The following is a 22,621-nucleotide window of genomic DNA, read 5'->3' on the forward strand; positions in this document are numbered from 1 at the left end:
TGAAGGATTGATATTTTTTATATCGAGTCAAAAATTTAAATTTTGTTATCAATAATAGTTTTGAGTGTATTACATAGAGATGTTCCGGATAGATAATTTGTTATAAACCGAGTACCGAGTACTGACCGAGTAAAAATGATAAGTTATTAATAATATTAATTATTAGTTGATAATTAAGTCTTTAAACCCTTAGTTTTATATTTACTATTGGGTATTTAATAAATAATAATTAATAATTATAAATAAATAAATATTATATATTTTATAAATAACATAACGAAGTATAGATATTACGCCGGTACCGAGCAAGGACCGAGTAAACATGAAGGTATTACGCCGGGTACCGAGTAAATGCTGGGTACTCGGAACATCTCTAGCATTATAGATATTTAAGATATTTATACAGATGTACTTAAATATTTACTTGAATAAATAAATAAATATAATTTAATTTACATTTTTTTATGCGATCATATTACTAATAGGTAATGCATTTTTAATGAACGAAGAAAAATAATTCAAATAACTGAAAAACCATATAAGTGTTTAATACTAAGGAAAATAAAAAAATACCGTTTTGAAGTTTAATAATAAAATGAAAGATTCCTTTATCAAAAATTTGATACAAATGCTGTATAAAGCAGTATAAAATTAAAAATTAATTTTTATTTGTCATTTAAGTAATTTGTTTTTAAAAGTTATTTTAAACTAGAATGAAAAGGAAAGGATGCAAGAATATTGTATTATAATAGAACATCAAAGTCATTTTACGTAATTTTATTTGAGTAATTTTACCATAAAAATGTTTTTGGTGTTATTCTAATATACTATTTTAATTATAAACATCTAAAAATAAATTAATAAACATTTTAATAATTACACATTTTTATGTTTACTTTATATTTTATGTAATTCTCTTGATATTAAAACTTAAAATGTTATTTTACAATATTATATCGAAGTTTAAGTTTTAAGACAAATATTTACTAATATAAGTCAAATTTACTTCACGTAATATTAAATTTTGTTAGTATTTAAATTTTTACTTAAATCAATTTACTTAAAAAGATGCTGCGCAAAACGCACAACATTTATCTATCTAGTTTATTGTTTTACTTGAATTATTTGTATAAGACAATTCATCAATAAATAGAAAAACTCGAATCTTTTATAGTAAATTTATTATTATTATACCTATATCTGATATAGATTCAAAAATAACTATTTCATACTTTTATAATTTTAACAAATTCTAAATGTTTTTAAAAATAGTTAAAAGGTTATTAAAAGTATGAAATTTAAAACGTAGATAATTTTCATTCAAAACATTTAAATTATTTCAAATAGATATCGACGTTTGAATTTATAGCATTTTTTAGTAATAATTAGACATATTTTCTGTGTGTAATTATATATATTATATTATTTGAGTACTAAATTTTACAAAAATATGAAAACGTCAAAAATGATATACAATATAGCATATATTTGTTATTTAAAAAAAATATTTGTTTTTTTTTAGAAAATGTAATTAAATTTTAATTTAAACAATAATGTCATTTAAATTATCTTATTTTTTCCCTACAAAATAATTTTAGAGACTTGTTACAATAGATAATATATTTTTAAAAGGTCAACAGATTTATGCAGATTGTATCAAATGGGCGTCGTCCAAGTGTGTCCGGCTATATTATCGTACCCTTTTAATAGCCCAAGTGTGTCATTAGTACAATTGTATAAAAATTAATTTATCAGTATTTCGTTGATGTATTCTAAATAACTTATCTACCAACATGATTGTTAGAATTTTTTTAATTAACGTACAGCATACATGACTAAAGACTAAAGAGTAATACCTATGTAATATAAAATTGTTAAATTTTCTCATTAATATTTCAGATTATGAGATGGAGCGATTGATTTTATAATACCTAAATATTAATAAATGGGATTCTTTTGTGGAATACACTTCTTAGAGCGTTAAAATAGTAATTACAGTTTCACAGAACACAAATTTAATTTTATGAAGTTAATTTTTAAAATACCCGGAAGCAATCATTCATTTTTTTAAAAATATTTTAACTGTTTGTTTGGCTGAACTACACATAAACGTTTTTTGCATGGGCTAATTTTTTAATACTTTCAACACTAAAAACATACAACCCGTTACAGGACACATCCGACCAACTCTTATTTATATTCTTTCGATATTGCATACATTATTATAAAATCCTATATTTTTAATTATAATAATTTATAGCAAAACTGTGGAAACTAGATCCGTCTGATACTTATTAGTTATAATATGCTGATTTAGTTTAGGAACCTTAAATAAGTTCATAACTTATGAAATGAAATCATAAGTATTCTGTTTCATATACTTGAAATTTGATCACCATCGCAATTGTTTTTAGAATTATTTTTGTTACCCTTACGTTCAGATTTCTTCCTCTCATTATGTATGCATACAGGTGTAAATACGAATGTAATTGTTGTAGCAATAAAATACGAAGACAATTAATAATTTAACGCGTAATTTATGGTTTCTGAAAATGTTTTAAGGCCCGCAGTGGTAGAGTTAAAATCCTATTGTCTTGTAGGTACGGTCGCAGTAGTTGTAAATTGTGTCCGGCTGTATTTTACCGCTACTACCATAGCAAAGTTGTGCAAGTCTTTGTTTATAAATATAAAATATTTAATGCAAATATGTATTTTTTATTAGTAAGCATTCAAATTTTAGAAAAGCTTATGATACACCGCACGTTCCTTAAGGTATTCTTTGTCATTTTCACTACTTCACTAATCTTTAATTAAAAATGACATTTTTTTCATTATTAAGAAGAAAAACGATATTCTGATTCAGATTATAAAATCGAAAGCTCGTTATGTTGTTTAAATATTACAATTTAAAAGTTAATTTATCGAAAAATACACAGATAAAAATATTAAAATATATATAGATTAGTATATATTACATTTTCTAAAAAGAAAATTCGAAGGAAGTTAAAGATTTTTGAAATGATTAGTGTTAAAATAATTATTTTGTATTTATATGTTGAGACACTGAAATAGTAAAATATAATGTTTCAGACAATGTATGTGGACATGCGTGGTTTGCTAGCTAACAGATATTGACTAGGTTTCATTGTTACGGGAGAAATATGAATTAAATGGCAAATTTGAGTAGTATAATAATTGTGATTAGAGACCTTAGTATAGTAAGCAGTTGCACTGTTAATGGACATGTTGTTTTTCCACTGTGTCCAGTTGCATTAAATGTCCATTAATCCACATTAACCCCCAAAACCCTTCAATATCAGACAATAGTGTGAAGTGAATAGACGTTTAATTGGCGGGGAGCACTAAGAATATTTGTATTTTAACTTTTAACAATACTTAATAATATAACGATATTTTAGAATTCAAATAAAATAAAATCACGGCATTTAGTATTTACTCATGATTGTGTTGATGATACGTGTAATTAAGCAATTTTACTAATAATATTTACCTTGAAATTGTTTCAATAATATGCTGGCTTTTCTTTCGTTGTTGTAAAATCTCACCGGGCCCTGATATAAATCAAACATTTAAAATCAATCATATAAAACAGTAAGCACACACACTATATTGTGAATATTGTAATTTATTACCGTGACTCCCTCAAAGCTAGTTTTCGTAAGAGCCTCTAGAAAGAGATTCTCCCACTCTTCGTTCCTGTACTGGAAGTCTGCTATGGTTCTATTCAGGATGCCTTTGTCGTGCGATGATTGGTGCACTTTACGGGCTACTTCCTGTATAGCTAAAGCGGCGGTCCATACCCCGTCGTACGTGTACCCGTGAAACCGGGAGTATTCACTTCCACGCCTCATGTCATACTCTTGCTGGTATTCTTTGGAAGTCTGTAAAATAAAATGTACATCCGTCAATTTCGTATAAAATTTGCGTCATTATTCATTTCAATCTTCTATCGTATCTATCACATCTCATGTGTTAGAAATATTCCTACTTGATGGTTAAGCAAGGTTTAAATATTAAACTATAAATAAAATACCTACATACATAATTTCTAAAGATTATAAGAATTTAAAGAAAAATGTCATAATTATTAAGTTTTGATGGCTTTGTGTAATTAATGATACACGAAAAAAATATTTGATACGTTTTTGAATTTTAATTTGCAATAAATTGCGTAAAGTAGTTGACATTTGGTACACTAGCTAAGAAAGTTTAAATGAATACAAAATATCAATAAACTGAATAAACTTAAATAAACAAATAATTAAACAATAATTGAATACAAAAGTCAATTTCAATCGCTTTTTGAGTTTTCCAATTTACTAAGAAATTGTAATATTTATATAATGTGTAAGACAGTCACAATGATCTAATTTAGAGCCATATTGTAAATTTGTAAACCAAAACTTTTCATTTTGATTGATCGTATTATTCGTATTCATGAAACATGTAAATCATGTTCATGAATGTTATATTTATGATATTATTATATCTTTATTCTTGTTGACATATTTTAAAGTACTCGTATTATATGTATATTTACCATGCAAACCTACATTTCATATTTGAATAATATTTTAACCAATGTAAAATGCTTAACTCAAATATTATATTATATACGTTATCACTATTGTTTTTCAAACATTTTGATGGTTTATAATTTTATATTATCAGTAACCCAAGATATTCTTTAGTGACGACTCTTATTCAACCCAGATACTATTACTAATGAAGTATTAAAATCTAGTGCTGATATACTCGTATACTGATTATAATGTATAAGAAGGTGTAAAGGTGATTCATACTACAACTATAGTATTTATATTTTACTATTATAATGTATATAATATATTATTACATATGTCCAGTTGCGCCATTTCAAATTTATTTTTTTTAATACAAATATTTTTATGCAGACGACACACGACATACCTTAACTGGAATTCGTCTATTTTTAGGCCAACCGTTTGAAAAAATGGTCCATATCACAATAATTTTGGACTTTATAAATACCACGTAAACGTATACTTTGTGTGATGTCACTGAATATATTCCAGACATGTGCGTTATCTTACAATGATTCCGCATTATCACGGAGTCCCACAACATTTACATTTTGACGATAAATCCATAAAAATATATAATAATAATTTTTCAGTTGCCAAATTTAGGTACGTGTGTCAAAGAGAATTCTCTGTTTTCCCCGCTCATTGCTCTGTACATTGCTAACAATTTACCAGTAAAGTAAAACATATTGTATTAATATATTATTTCATTATACGTTAAATTGTACTCAGTATTACTAAGTGTTTTGTCTAATTATTAACATCAACATATTCTCGTATAGTCCTCCATTTGATATTATTCTGTCACTATTATATCGCATCCGACATAAATAACGTTTTATAGTTTCTACCACTTAACAAAGTTCTATTATTATTAACATCGCACGGTCTGTATAATTTAGTAGCTTTTTTTTTATAACCAATGGAAAATTTATTTTTATTTAACATTTTTATACTTTAAATAATACCATTATAATAAAAACTTTTTAGGTATACTTAAAATTTTATTTTTTTGTGCGTGACTCTTAAAAGTTAAATCTGAGTTAATATCTTATGATTCATTAAAATAGTGTATTTTTAAGTACTTTTGTAGATAATCAATACATTCTGGTATAACATTGGATATTATATGTTTATTAAAAAAAAAGATAAAACCGTATAATACTTTTGCATGGTATTGGTAGGTTTATAATGAAAAATATTTCCTTCTATGATGTATATAATATAATATAGAGACGTTAATTTTGTACAGATACCTACGCTATATTTTTGAAACTATATTAGCTATAGTATTATGTGTGAGCATTATTAATATTAGGCTCTTACTAAATTATACTGCTTATGTAAATCAACAATAACAAATCACTTATTGTTAAATTAGATTTAGTCAATTGATTTTTGAGTACAAAAATTATTATAGAATATATCAAAATATGTAGTCAATATAAAAACAGTTTTTTTTTAAATTTATTACTAATGTATTTTTACGACTATTTTAACACTTATTAGTTATTACTGTTATTAGGTACTCACTATTTAAGTGTAAATCACTTTATTTAGTTGTAATATTTATAAATGGAAATAATGGACTGTAACAATATTGCCTGTTTGGAATATATTCTTCAATCTTCCTTAAAACTCTATAATAGTCTTAACGCTACTTAACAATAGCGTTTATTTAATTTTTTTCTATTTGTCATAATTTGTGAAGTTTACAGTGAAATAAAGTTTTTGATTAATGATTTTAAAAAAATACCATAACATAACATTGTATTATTTATTATTTTGATTTCGCGTGTGCACGATATACAGTATAATCTTATTTATTATAATATTTTATCGTTCAGATTTTAGGTTGCATTTTTAATTTCATTTTAATTCCAATAGTATATTGTATGTCTTATGTTGAAATTGAATGTAAAATATAATGTCAAAATAATTTATCTAATTTGCTTTTAACATCTTATTATTAATTCTTAAAGCAACATGTTATCTGCTTATCCTTTAGGACTTAGATGAATGTTGTTTTTAATTTCATAGCACATTTGAAATGAGAGAAATCATCTTAAAAGCTCAAATAAGAATTTAAATTTAAGAATAAAATTAAAAAACTCCAGTGAATAGTTCTGCTGTATAGTATTGAGTGTTTCACATCATTGTGTAGTAATGGATATAACTGTAATATTTGAATTCAATGATTTATCATTGCATATGAAAAATGGTTTCGAGCAAAGACCTCATTTTATCAATCAATTTTATCAACCTCATTTTTATAAGGATATTTTATAATTGATCTATTGTATAATAGATTTATATTTTAATTAGTATTATTATATGATATTATTTGCTAAACTTAAATTTACCAAAATATTGGATTATAAATTATTATAATATTATACAATATTATTATTGTTCTTAAATTATACGTCTAGAAAATGCTAAAATAAATATACAGTGAAAAGTTTAGATTATTTTAATATTTGAATAACAACAACAAAAAAACAAATATCGATTTTGTTAAAAAGCGGGTTTTCGTAAATATTTCCGTTTTTTTCATAACTTTTTATTTTTTTACCGATTATTTTGAAATTACTTGGGATCTGTTATTTTTGTTTCTAAAAATCATTAAATAGATCCAATTAATTTCCAAAAATCATGCTTTAAGACAAAAGTATTATTATTGTGCTAAAAGGAGACGAGATAGTTTTCATTGTAAAACCAATACATTAATCAATCTTCTCAGAATCTAAAATAGTACTTATTTATATTTAATAATAATTAATAACAATAATGTAAAAATGAGTAATTTTATAAGCATTTGATGACAGAGTTATAACTATTTTTTTATATTATTCATAATAATTATAAGAGAAACTCAGAAACATAACCATAATAACCATAAGTATAAGATATTATCTTTTCATTGTTAGTAATTAACACGTATTATTTTATTGCTATTGAAATTAATTCAAACAAATTACGTAATAAGTTTTGAGCTAGTAATTCGAGATAATTAAGCTGTTTTTTTTATTCATTCACACTATTCATTTTAAACTAAATTATTCGATATAGGTACCTATCGTGTTAGTTGTAATATCTACCTAATAAGAAACTGGATATTAAGACCACATTCTTTGGAATTTTCATTGCGTACAAATAACTAATAAGTATATAGGAATATACGGTTCTATATATAGGCACGCATGAATATAGTATAATATTATAGGAAGGTTTAATCAATTATATATAACGTAAACAAAAATCTAAACAGTAGGAATTATACGTTTTGAGTATTAATAATATATAAATTAACCTTATTATTATTTTTTGTTTATTCAGTTTACTGCATAAAATGGATTATATTCAAACAAAATCAAGGATATTGCAATATTTATATATATATATATAATTATGCTTTACTTTAATCTATAAATGCATTGCACTTTTTAAACTGTATGAATTGGTTATTTTATATAATTTTTTATGCATAAAAGTATACTATGGTTTTATATTCAATGGTTTGTCTATTTATCGATGATCAAATAATTAAATTAAACGAGCATATCTACACGGTGTACAAAAGAAAAGTTTGATTCGACGGGATATAGAAATATGCTATACATTTTTCAAGCATTTTACTTTGTATAGTAGAATTGAATATAGGGCAAAAGAGGAAAGGTATTCTGAGTGTATTTTGCAGAGCATAAATAATTGTCGGGAATTGAATAGAATCTCGCGGGTATATACTTGGGGAATAGCCAGGAATACATTTAAATATTTCTTATGTACAATGTCAAATTTGCCATTAAAATATAGCAAGACATTTTACCATGCACGTGCAATGCAAATCTTGTTTATACATTTTCTACTTAACATATTGTGACTGTCTCTCTAGAGACTCGTTAACTAATGTCTTGCAAAATTGTTGAATAAGACGTGAGTGCTATTTGTGTGAGATTTTCCAAATCTAACTGTATTTGGATACTCTAACAATATTTTGACTTATCTAATAAAAAATCTCCATAAATATATTATAATTAATACTAGTTTTGATCATAATATAAGGTATGAAAGTATATTCAATATATTATACTTATTGTTATTTTACTGTATGTAATTATATACATATTACTGTCAACGTCCAACGAAATTCATTGATCTGATGACATATATTATACTATAAATTTATTACGTCTTAACCTTTTTACTGCATGTTGGTTTTTTCATATATGTTAGATAGGTTTATATACGATAATGTATTTTTATCGATAATTTTTTTATTTTATTATTATTTAGTTTGAAATAGCTTTGAGTTGATTTTATTGAATAAAGAATTAATTTATGACATCTGTGAATATAATGCATGTTATAATATTAATAATATATATGTATTATGTGTTGGTTAGGACTTGATAAGGAAATGTTTACCTTTAACTTGTGTAGTATCAGATGAACACTGAGCAAAGTTAGAAATTAAAATTGAATATTTAAAAATTGAATGCATTAAAAAATGTACTTTTAAATTATGTAAGTTTTATATACACAATACAAATGTTACCAAAACAAAAAAACATAAATGTATATATGTATATACATGTTTTCTTCACTCTCCTCGTTAAATTAGATGTATTTTAGAAATTTTAAATATACAATAAAGTTGTTAAAAATAGCTGTAAACATTTATTCATTAACTTAAAATATTGTACAAAACAATGATAAACATGATTTCACTTTTAGAAAGATTTAATGATTACGACCTGAATCGAATTTGTATTTAAGTATAATGTAATGCATGGTTTTTTTTATTTAATTATTAAATGTATATCATTTGGCGATAGGGATAATTTATTTTCCACTGTTGAAATTGTTTAAATATGTGATGAGACTAAAAACATTTACCGTTTGCTGACTAATTTAACGATACTCATTAAACAATACACATTTATACACTTTGATACTTTTATTTTTTTTTATTGTTACAAATTGCAAATAGAAAGATATTATTTTGGGCGAATTTCCAATTTATAAAAATAGATCTAAAAATAGGAAACATAACTTAAAAGTATTAAAAAGAATCTAGGTATAGCTAAAATTAAAAAGAACAAATGATGGGATTACAGTTGGTGACTGGTGAGTCACATTATCTAAACTTATTATTCTTACATTAAATGCTTACCAAATGACATATTGATTTATCAATAAATATTAGGTACTTGTATTTTACGTACAAATATGTAAAAAAGTAATTCAAATATAATTTAATGCAAATGTGTCGTTTGAATGAGACTTTTTGGGCGATGTGAGCGAAACATTCTGGAGGAAACAGCATGTCTGTTAAAGACGCGCGCACATCAGTCAAAGTCGTTATTTACATTGTTAAGACTCCACCGAAAGAAAAGGGTGGCGATCGTTGTTTTAAGGGCTATGGGGTAAATAATTTCCACGGTCATTAGCATCGTATTCGCTTTCGTCGCCGTCTGAAAGGAGGCCAACTTTTTTTCCTTCTTAATAGTTCCTCGCCCTATCCGCCCAGTATTTTGGTTTCTCTCTGCAGAAGTAAATTATTTTCCCTTTCTTTTTTCATTTCATTTCCTGAGAAACGTAAGTAACAAAGCCGCTACTATACACCCACGGCGACAGAGGTGGTGTTGGACGACTTTTAGTTATAGTACAGCGCAGAGGAGTTAATTACACGGAAAATTCTAAAAACGCGATAAGACGTTTTTTCTCGTTATATCTATTCTACATCAGAAGTCACAACGGGTTTGTCGTCTCTGTCGTTTATACTTATCGCAATGTTTTAAAACATTATTTTATTTTCACAGATTCAAAGGGTATGGTTGTAATAATACTCAAACATACACCATTAAAATAATACAACTTTTATTTTAATATAAAATATTACTATGTCTAAGATATATATATATAAATTATGTATTATATACAGCTATAAACTATTTTCATTCAATTTTAAATATATTCAAGGTTAAAAAAAATAAAAATAATTTTAAAGATAAAAAACAAACAGGTGGAAAAAAGAAATCAAGTATTTATTTATTTTTATCTTGATTTTATAAATTTGGCATAAATACCTTAACAGGTGACATAAAACTAATGATAGATACAGAGGATCTAATTTTAAATTTAAATATTAAAGAAGAATGGTAGGTATTTGTACTTTAATTATTACTATTTAAGATAAGTCACTAAATTAAGGCTTTTATTATCGTAACTGTAAGTAAATATAATTATTGGTAATTTTATATTAACTAGAAAAATGTACTTTACTGAGGATTATCGAAAATTTTTAAAAAAAATTCATCAATATAATAAAATGAATGTTTTTAATTTTTAGAAACATAATATTTGAATTGGATCTATGATATTATGAGTAATATCTAAATTAATTAATTTAGTTATGAAAATAATAAATAGATTAAAAAAAAAAAAATAATAATAATAATACCATTCACGGTAAAAACTATTTTTGATTTTCGATTAGCAGATACGGCTATATTTAATTTGTATAGTTTTTTTACTGTTTGAAAAATAAAAAAATAAAACATTATTGTTAAACAAATATTACACTTAAATACTTTTCAAATAATCATAAATTGTAGGTACAGATTAATTGTTAACTAGATAAAATAAAGTTCAGTTTATTTAGTTATATTTTGACATTATCCATGTGTCATAACCTCATGGGTATCTTATTTTTTTTTTATAGAATAGGATAATATGATATATGTGATGATGGCGTAACTGATATTCTAGTGAAAGTCTATACGGTTAAAATGTTTGGAAAATAGAACATTTCCATCTTAAGTGATAGGCAAGTTGTTCTTACATTACTGAAAAGAACTTAGATAAACAATAATAAATTGGTTTTAGAATGTTAATGTTAAGCTACATAATGTTTTATTCAATAATCTAAATAGCTTTTCTAAAATATTTTGCATTTAAATATCAAATATTAAATTATAAGTAATTTTTTATTTTTATTTTTTATTATTGTTAATCATTACACCTAATGAGTGGACTAACATTTTATAAAAGCTTTAAATTCTTATTTAAATATATTATTATATATCGATATTTTAATATCGTTCAATATTTAATAAAATTAATAAACATCAAAGTTATTAGAAAAAGTATTTTGTTTCAGGTTACAATACAAAACATACAGATTGACATTAAAAAAAATTATACGTTTATGATAGTAGTTTAATCAACAATACACATTTTTAGGATTGTACGTTTCTAAATAGAAAATTTTAGAAAATATAATAATTTATTTGCAATAATTATTAATTAGTATTTGATATTAAATTAACAATCATCCCTATATAACATAGTTTGCATTAAACAACTCTATATCTTTTATTTTGTATGTTGGTTTTTTTTTCAAATTGTTTACATATCTTATACAATATTATTTAGGTAATAATTGAAATTTTAATTGGTTTTTATGAAAATAAAGGGAAATTAGTTTTTGTACGTATTATAAAAATTATGAATGATCACTAACTAATAACTAATTAAAAAATATATTTTACAGATTATAAGTAACTACCATCCGTGATTTATAAAGATAATAAACACATTACTCACTATTCCAGACACGGTGATTTCCCCCGTAGTGGATAGAGGCAGGTAATCTGTAAGTATGCACCCGTCCAGCGCCTCACTCAAATGTTTCACAGGACAAGGCGCTCTCATTTCATTCCACCAAGTTGGACCATAAGTACCCATTATAAGCCATTGGTATTTGCCACCAACCATACCGACCCTAAATTAGTGGAAATTTTATTAATCAAGATACATTTTAAAAAGTCAATAAATGTTCAGTAGTTAGTAAATCATATCATTACCTGTAGGCTTCACAAAATACTTTTCTCGCCCATGTTTCATTGAAATTACCCAGAATTATTCGAATATCTTTTTCTTGGAGTTTTTTGATCGGTAGAGATACATCACCAGCTATGTTTTGCGTATCATCTACAACAAAATTGTCTTTTTCCAGCATAGCTACCAATTGGTTGTGTGCCTGTGAAAGAAGTTAAAATTAGATAGATATTAAACAAAAAACAACGATTAAATTAAAACAATTATTCTAATTTTTTTTAAATTTAAAAATTGTATTTCAATAGCTATAATGTTTTCCTTTCCATTTTAATAAGTATAAATAAAAAAAATTAAAGATAACAGTTTAAACATAATAATATTGAATTTTGCATTTATGATTCATTATATATTATTATGATCCACAAATATATAACACTTGTGACTTAATAATAAGCCTTAATAAATGTCAAATGTCTTAATATAGTCTTAAATTTTAAAGTAATACAATAATAATTTGTTTAATATGGCAGAATTTTTAAATTAATATTAAAGAAGTATGGATGTATTATTAATCAATTATATAAAAAATAAAATACAATTTTGAGACATAATGTTTAAAATATTCAAATAATGTAACTTGTATACAGATTTTTTTTTTAATCATTATATTATTATTTACTATATACTTCATCTGAGAATTTCCTATTAAAATAATTTCAATAAGACTTCATTGAAAGAAGCTTTTGACGACAAAGTCAATCAGAGTAATTTTTTAATAACATAAAAAATATCGACTATAATTTGTTAAATAAATTTTCCATTTATAGTACACCAAAAATTATTTAATAATAAAAACACAACTATTTTATTTATGATAAAAATCAAGAAATAGTATTATTTTTATTATCAGAGGGAATAATTGTTCATAAAACGGCTTAGAAGAAAATTAATATTTATAGTTATTATATTAAAGTAAGTATTAAATTCATTTATAGACTGAAAAAAAATACCATTTTACTGAAAGCTTATTCTGATTATAGTTTTTAGATATAATACTCTATTATTTGTGTATTTTTTAAAAATATTTATCTGATGGCATGAATTGCTAGTTTAATGAAAAAGCATATACATTTAATATTAAATCTATTTATATTTTGAGATAAAAAAATTATAAAAAATTGTAAAGATATTTACTATATAATATTTATAATATCTGAACACAATTTTTATGCTGTATTAAAAATATTTATTGAAATTATATTATTATTAAATTTGCATAATCAATCTGTAGATAAACTACCACATTATGATGATAATTGATAGTTATTCAGTAAAAGTACTTGTAGGCAGTTTTCATGTTCATTATTTTTTTTGATTTTTAATTATTTATTAATTTTTTGATAACATATATAACATATAATATCATTGCTATCGTTGCTATATTGGTCGAGAGGGTAAAAAATTGATTTCAATCTCTAATATTGAATGGTTATGGAAGAATTTAAAAATATCAAAAATACATAGGCACCATATTTTTTATAAATGTTTCAAGTGTAAGTAAACATAGTGATAAATTCATCTAAATACGAACATTTACAAATTATATTTTAGTATATATAGCATTTAAAATTGTAATAGCTTGCTCAAGCTTTGAAATGTAATAAAATATTCCTGTACGTTTTTTTACTTAAAATATAGCAACTTAAAAATATCAAAAATGCATATGCACTACGCAGACATTTTTTAATGACATTTCAAGCTCATTTTTTTTAAAAAATTCGATATTTATACAAAAAATAATGATTTTACTTGTTATTGTGTATTTAAAAAAGGAATAATTGTAGAAATTTTGCATTTTCATCAAATTGTATATATAAAATAATTCTTAGATGTTTTGGCTCTTTAATTATATTCATATAGTGTAATATACTCGCGCGTATGCAAATATGTAAATAATATTATAATATATTACATAACAAATCTTCTTTTTAATTTTTATAGTTTTAAATCCCGATAAATATTTATGTATTGCATTATACCTAAATCATAACTTAATTTTCAAAATACATAAATATAATAATAGACTTAAATGACAATTTAAATGAAATTTTAATTTTTTTTTGAAATATTGTTTTTCGATGAAAAAACTTGAAAATGTAATATATAGTTCTTTATAAGTTTTTACTAAAGGAATTAAACAATATGGAAATTATAAATACAAATTTTTTTATGTATAAAATAAATGAGCATTTAAATTTCAAATATTGTCAACATTGGAGATTGGATATTATTCAAAAACCGTTTGAGAATAAATAGTCATTTATTAACGGCGTAACTAGAGGGTCTAGCGGGGCTTAGCTCTCTGTATTTGTATTTAGTCCCCTATAAGGTTTTACTTTTTAGCCTCAATTAGCCTTCGAGTTGTTTTTAACTTTGGTTTTCTAGGACTCTTGCCCCTGTAACTATTAAATCCTAGTTACACCCATGATTACTATAATAATATAATTTGTATGGACGATGAAAATTTCTAAATATTTATATCGATTTTAGACATGTATATTATAATTTACTATACATTTTGAAACTTTCAAAGTATTTAGATTAATTTTAAACTATTTATACCACTATAACCTATTCATACCTTTCTTTGGTTCGTTGGTATTGACATATAAGTTATTTACAGTTAATAACAATAAGAAATATTATGATAATTACTATAAAATATATACGATCTATATTTGGTATAAATCAGTTTAACCTATCGTGATACTAATAGAAAAATATATTATTTATCATATTATAAAATATTATTAGAAATAGAGACTGGATACATCGTTTTTGCTCATAATTGATTTTGTTTACAGTGATTTATTTTCTAATTCAAATTACAGTAACTTATTCAATAACTATAATGTTAATGTACATTATACAGCTTAGAAAATTTTCTATTTTTTGAACAGATAATATTTTTAGTTATAAAAGTTAAACGTAAACAATTCATTGTACATACAATTTAAAAAACACAAGTTATTATAGAATTAATAGGTATTGTATATACTATATATTAAATAGTATAATATTATTAATTATTATGTATGTCAATTTTGGATTCAATAAAATATTGTCATAGATTATTTAATTAACAGTTTTGTATTATCTTATACTATACTCTATTAAATTATTTTATGATAACTTTTTAAAAAATCTTTAATATCTTTATAAGAAAATGATATACTTATTATGGATTTGTTTTTAATATTTCAGCGATATTGAGAATAACGAGAAAAGACATGTTTCAATTAATTTGTCGACAAAGTAAAGTTTATAAAAGAGATGAAAAGTGCATAAAATGACAATAAACAATAAAGTAAAAGAAGCTCAAAAGAAATGTATGTTTATAATCAATTACCCTTATTATAATAATATGCTAGAACATGAAAGTAAAAAAAAACATTCTCTAATTTTTTTTTTAACAAACACTGCACCTGAGACTAGCCATTATATTTAAGACTTGTGTTTTTTACTTATTTTTTTTTTCAAACGCGTATTATCTCAAGGCTAGAAGAGAAAAAGGGAGGAAACTTCTTAACTGGTCGTTAGTTGGAAGTTAGTTTGTTTGAATAAATCATACCACGAAAACTTTTACTGGCTTGCCAGAAAAAAAGTAAAAAAGTTGAAGTAATAATTATTATATGTATATATATATATATATAAATAGTAGTTCAAATACCTAAGTATTTAGTTACTATTAATTCAATTAATATTCAGGTCACGTAAAGATAGATAAGTAAAATAAAAACAATGTAATTTTTAAATTTGAAATACTTATGAATTATTATGGAATTTTTTTTTCGATTATACAATTTTACGTCTATATACAAGAATTAAGTAAAAGTATGATAAATAACTAAATATAAACTTAAGATACGTTTTTTACTATACTAGAGAGTCACAGTAATAATTGTTTTAATTTTAATTTTATTGTTTGTAGGTAGTTAGTTAAATAAATGTATTTGCCGTCATGTTTGTTACACATTAGAGAGAGATGAGGGTCGGTTTATAGATAATATATAATATTATGTCAATAATTACTTTACTTACATTAATAATTTGAATAATTAATTTTTATTAAGTATTATAATAGATACTTATGTAAGAATTAAAATTTAAGCAGGATACGGAAACCTGGTGTACCGTAAACCTATACGGGCTATAATATACACATTATCAGTATATTGTGTATAATTATATTATGGTACGCTAGCATCAAGCGGGTATGTACGAGGTGAGACGCCCTGTTATTATATGGAAATATAATATGTAGGTTAAAAAAATGGAAATGTTTGAATTATTGTTCATTAGTTAAGAGTGGAGTAGGGATACTTTTTAATTAAAAATATAATTAATTAATGGCATAACCTATATATTTTGTCGTTTTATGTCTACAGTTTACTTTTTTAATATTATACTTTTATTTAGGTATATGAAATTTTATGATTGCCTGATTAATATTTTTTCTAGAGAATTCAAATTATTAATATTAAAAAAAGAATTTTAAAGTTAAAAAAAAAATAAGAAATGGTGATATAAATATATAATACATTTCTAAAAATAATTTAGAAAGTCCCATAAGGTTAAAATAAATAAAATTATTTACATACTAAAATTATTTTTTTTAAAGCGTATAACTTAAAAATTGAATGTATATAGATAAATGAATACTAACCTATATTATAAAAAGTCACGTTGAATTAATTTATCAAAGGTTATATTGATTTCAAATGCGAAGTTTCAATTTTTATTTAAACGTTCGTATTCATTTTTATTATTTTGCTGATTTTCAACTCCAGTTTATTTCTCTAAATGATTGTATTTATTTATTTATTTATTATTTTTTTTTAATTTTAAGAGCTGTTTTCATTTAAAAATTAAGGTCAACTTCCAGTTGTTATAAGAGTACATTTTAATAAATTCTTACTCACGGAAAAAATATAGTAAAGCGAAAAAATCAAAACGTAATATAGTAGTTTGCTGTAGTATAGTGTTGTTTGAGTACATAATATTATTACAGAGCATAACGTCAATGTGATGATAATTATTGTTTTGTGTAAACACAGATTGATCTGTTGATGATTTGTTTAATTCTAAATTCTAAGCTAATATTCTCGACAAACTTGAGAGTAAACATGTTGAATACTCTTTATCCCAAATACTACCAATGCTATTGCTTACCAAATATAACACTATCCTAAATGTAATATTTAAATTATTATCAAGAAACTTTTCAATAATAAGAGACCTACAAAACATGGCTTCATAACAAATCGAATCATAAAACAGTTACCGAAAAAATCAATTGTATAATAATATATCTGACATATATTTATATCGCTATTCTTCGCTTATTTTACATTCATTATTATTAGAAAAAACACTGTCATTATCTTTATTCATAATTCAGATAAATTTCCAAATCTCCCTATTGATCAATATCACTCTATTTAAAATTCACTCTTTTTCAAAAACTCATTGTTTAATTCGGTGTTTATTTTTAATTGGTTCCAATCCTTCCAACTAATTAGCTTACGTTTATTAACTAAAGCTCTGTAGTGGTATGCCACGAAACCACAATCTTAAAAATGACCTAAGAATTCATATTCTCTAATTGCACTCGTTTACTATGACGAATTCAACTCCGACACTATAGATGCCAAATCCAAAAGTATCTAATTTTTAATTCTTTATACTCGGATAATCCTGTACGACGGCGACGGGTAAAGCGTAATTGCCTACGTAATTTCCAAAATAATATAAAAATGTATATATAGAATGTATACCTATACCTAATAAACTAATCAAACACCATTATAATAATGTCACTTTCATCATGACATCTAATTGTTTTCGTAATTTCACACAAAACTTACTTGTTGTTTTTAATTTTACAGATTGTACATTTTCATATTTATATATATTTATGTTTTATTCATTTATTATTATACTTGTTTCTTATTTAAAATAAAAAACACATCGTGCGTCATCTTGGCACGTAAGATAATCGATGGTGCATATGAATGGTAATGAGAAGGTCCTAAGTTTTTAGATATACTCAAACCAATTAAACAACTATGAAAAATATACGTGTTTATTATATTAGCACATCTTCGTGTAATAAATGTGTAGGCGCATTGCGTTGTCAATGGTTATAGGCGTTTAAAATATACTAATATTGTTATTATTTAATATTACTATATTATTAATTAATAATTGTTGATATTTTAATTATCTTGTTTTATGAATATTTTTGCGTAGTAATTTATTGTATCTCGATACTAAGATACCTATTCACACACACGACATACCTAATTACGTTAATTGTTATTATAAAAAAATTTTTGTTTGGTGGTTAATAAACAAATAATAAAGCTTAAATTGTATGTAATACATAATTAATTGTTTTGTGAATAGATACCATATTAATTTTTTTTTAAACAAATAATTATCATTATCACAGAATATAATTAAGTGAAGATTCGAATATTATATTTCTTGTTTTTAAAATTATTTAATATGTTGTAGGTGATATATTTTAACTAAGGACAGTCGGACAGAGTAGATGATTTTTTTTTTAAACAGTACTGTTTTGATTAATTAAAATCTACAAAGTGTCATGTTTTTTTAATTAATTTCAAAATGTTCACTTTTGTAGAGTTAAAAAAATAAGGTGGACTTTCCAGTATTTTGTTAAAATGTCACCACTAATTAAAATTGACAACAATTGATACAATATTACAAAGAGTTCTTGTATATTATAAAATAAATTAATATTTTAGTATTTTTTCTTTATGATAAGAAAATTATTAAATATTTATATTCAATATTTACTCACGTTGTTAAATATTTCATTTATATACTATTTAAATAAAACTAAAAAACATTTTATTAAATACTTTAAGACAAGCGTACTGATGTACTGATTATACGATAATATTTTTTTTCACTGACTAATTTTTTCTAAGCAGTAACCTAATAAAACATTTCAATAACAATTTATTTTCAGATTCCAATGAAACAAAATTACTCGAACGCCCAATAATCTTAATCCAATTTAAAACCTTTGTAATCTATCTCGATTTATATTTTTCTTCGAACAGATAAATAAAAAAAATTTACTTGACATAAGACTTAAATTAAATATTATTGTGAATTGTGATTTAGACATTTTTATATAAGCCAACATTTAAAAATAAATCTACATTTTTTTAAATGTAGGTAATGTTTTTTAACTTTTTATTATTGTTTCATTTATTAGAAATCATGGATAAAATATTTTTTTATGAAGGATTTTTAAAATAAAATTTAAAATTCCAACATAATTAAAAAAAATAACAAAAAAAAAATAAAAATTGAATTTCTTTAAATCCTCATTATATAAATGTTTAATGAAATAAAAACAATTAATATAAGTCTTGATAAAACTAATATATACATTTTTAAACAATTATTATTTAGGATTTGTAATATCATATATGGTTCTTATATGAACTTTGGTATGATATTAACTCGTAATATGAATTTCAAAATTCCAAAATGATTTAAAACAAATTTTATTTTGTTTAAATAAGCGTTATTGCAAAAAGTTTTATTCTTAAATTAAATTGTATTTGTATATGACACAGCTTATAGTACGTTTTCGTGGATAATCCTTTTGACATGAATAATCATGATGGATAAATCTATTTAGATTCGATCTTTTGCGAAGGAAACTAATGAATACATTGCATTTACTGTAAATGTTATTTGATTTTAGGCTACTACTGCCGTTTGTCTTGCATGTCAAGAAATATGCTATTGATGAGATTGTAACATTATTTGAAAATAACATGATACATGACAGCATATTTAAATACATTTTATGATCTATTAGATTATTAATTACGTATATTAAATTATTATTATTTTGAAATTTTGTTTATACGAATAATGCTGTCATCCATATAATTTATATATCACTCTACCATTATATCAATTACAATAGAAAATTAATAACCCATTTTCATGTATTTGATATCATATATTCGTATATTATTAACAACAAAATAAATACATAAACTGATAATTTTACAATACATTATTTTACTAATAATGCATAATTTAAAGTACATTTTGTTTTCACCTTATACTTTTATATGGAAATTGTATATATGCTTTATTGTTAATATAAATTATGATTTAATTTTAAAAATAGGTTGTAAACAAATATAAAATATGTAAATACCTATAATTACTGATGCTCAAACTAATTTTATTTTAATTGATTAGGGGAAATAATAAAACTTGAATTGTAAACTATAAAGACAAAAATACCAAATTGGTTTGACAATTTAAAATTGTTTTAAATTAAATTGATTTTGCTCTAGCATTTTACAAAGTAATCATTGATGTTGAACTATAACTATACAGATTTAAAGTAAATAGGTTTAAAATTAAAAATAGTTTATACACGTACTAACAAACAGATAAATAACACATTATTATGTAACATTTTATAATTTATGAAAAATCTACGTTAAGAGAAATATCTACCAGTTTTATAAAATCTAAGATATTATACAAAAACAAATTGAAAATGCACAGAAAGATAGAGATTGTATGTGAAATCTAAGGTGTCAGTTTTTGTATAAAATGTTATTATTTTAATTTTATTATAGTTACAGTATGACGTAATGAAAAATTGTAAATATGAGATTGTTATTAAAATATAAGTTTCAAATAGTTGATGAAGTACTTACACAGGGGAGTAACGTAAAAAACTACCACTTACTAAATTATTGTTATTTTTCAATTTTTATATTATCTTAACTCGTATCTTATTTTTATGTTTTTTACTTAAATTATCACAAGCTTTTCAATACTATTTTTTATGGATGTTTATTTACTGAATAATACAGTTTCCATTGTATTGTATTTTAATTGATATGAAACTAACTGACTACACTATGCAGATTCATAAAATGTAAAAAAGACTTATCTAAAGAAAATAATGACATTGTAGAAATACGTTTTCTATTTTAATACGCATTTATCGAATTGTTTAATTTTCTTCATATTTTTTATAGTTGAAAGACACAATTTTTTTATTAGTGATTGTTTTAATTAAAAAATAGTCAATAAAAATAACGTCTATCCATCGTAAATGATCAATTTTAATTCTCTAGTTTTAATTATAAACATTTTATCCAAAATACAAATTAAGTAGACTTTAATACCTGTAAAATATTGAAGCAAAATATTTTTGTTTTTGGTTTATGAATTTAAATAGTTATGTAAATAATAACGTTAAAATGTATGATATACTCAATTATTATTCACATATGATAAATTGTGTGTACCAAACAAATAGTCAAACATTTTTTGAAAAAAAACCATCAAATTATCAAGTCATCAACATTCAATGCATACATATTATGCAGAGTGATTCTTCAAGCATACTCGCCCTCTTTTTTCAATAACGCAGTTATTAAAAATCTGATTTTTGAGATATTTTATACTATTTTGTAGTTTAGGTGTAGAGTGTAGACTGTGCAGATGCAAACTTCTGTTTTGCAAATAATAACCATCTTAAACTATGTAATATATTTTAGCGAATATTTTTTTGTTGACAATTTTGACGTATCACCAACATAAAATCAAAATTTTAATGAGTAGTTATTAATTTAATATTGGTAACGACGGATGTTTTAATTATAATAACAATAGGTACATAATACATATTATTTAGTAAGTAAGGAATGGCAGTCAATTATTAAAAAAAAAAAAAAGGATTGTTGGCTCCTTGTTAATATAAGGATGGAAGATGGTGGATAGTTTTTTTCTTGAGGTATACTTTCCTACATAATAATTTATGTAATAACGACTAAGTACTAATTATTGTGATATATTACGTTATTGTAAAAGTGTAAAAGCTATACATGTTTAGGTCAGGTACCATTAACGCACTTATTGGAAATGCATATACTTGATAGTCGAGTGATTGTTGGTTAATTATACTGAATCTAAATTTACAACAATGCCCATTGCTTGACATTATTAGATAAGTTCCAAAATAAATATCTACAAACATTTTTAATTAATACATTCCATTCAAAGAAAGAAAAAATTATGTATTGTAATTACAATAATGTAATAAAGTA

The 22,621-nt window shown here is 23.4% G+C and overlaps 1 protein-coding gene across 1 annotated transcript in view; it reads right to left on the reverse strand.

Moving 5' to 3' along the window:
* Positions 1 to 22,621, reverse strand: part of LOC132930977 (gamma-aminobutyric acid type B receptor subunit 2-like) — a 280,952-nt gene that overhangs the window by 19,245 nt on the left and 239,086 nt on the right. The window contains 4 exon segments of the mRNA XM_060997114.1: positions 3,512 to 3,572; positions 3,654 to 3,902; positions 12,195 to 12,372; positions 12,455 to 12,630. Coding sequence (XP_060853097.1) covers positions 3,512 to 3,572; positions 3,654 to 3,902; positions 12,195 to 12,372; positions 12,455 to 12,630 — 664 coding nt within the window.

This window comes from Rhopalosiphum padi, chromosome 4, assembly GCF_020882245.1.
Source record: "Rhopalosiphum padi isolate XX-2018 chromosome 4, ASM2088224v1, whole genome shotgun sequence".
NCBI classification, from domain to species: domain Eukaryota; kingdom Metazoa; phylum Arthropoda; class Insecta; order Hemiptera; family Aphididae; genus Rhopalosiphum; species Rhopalosiphum padi.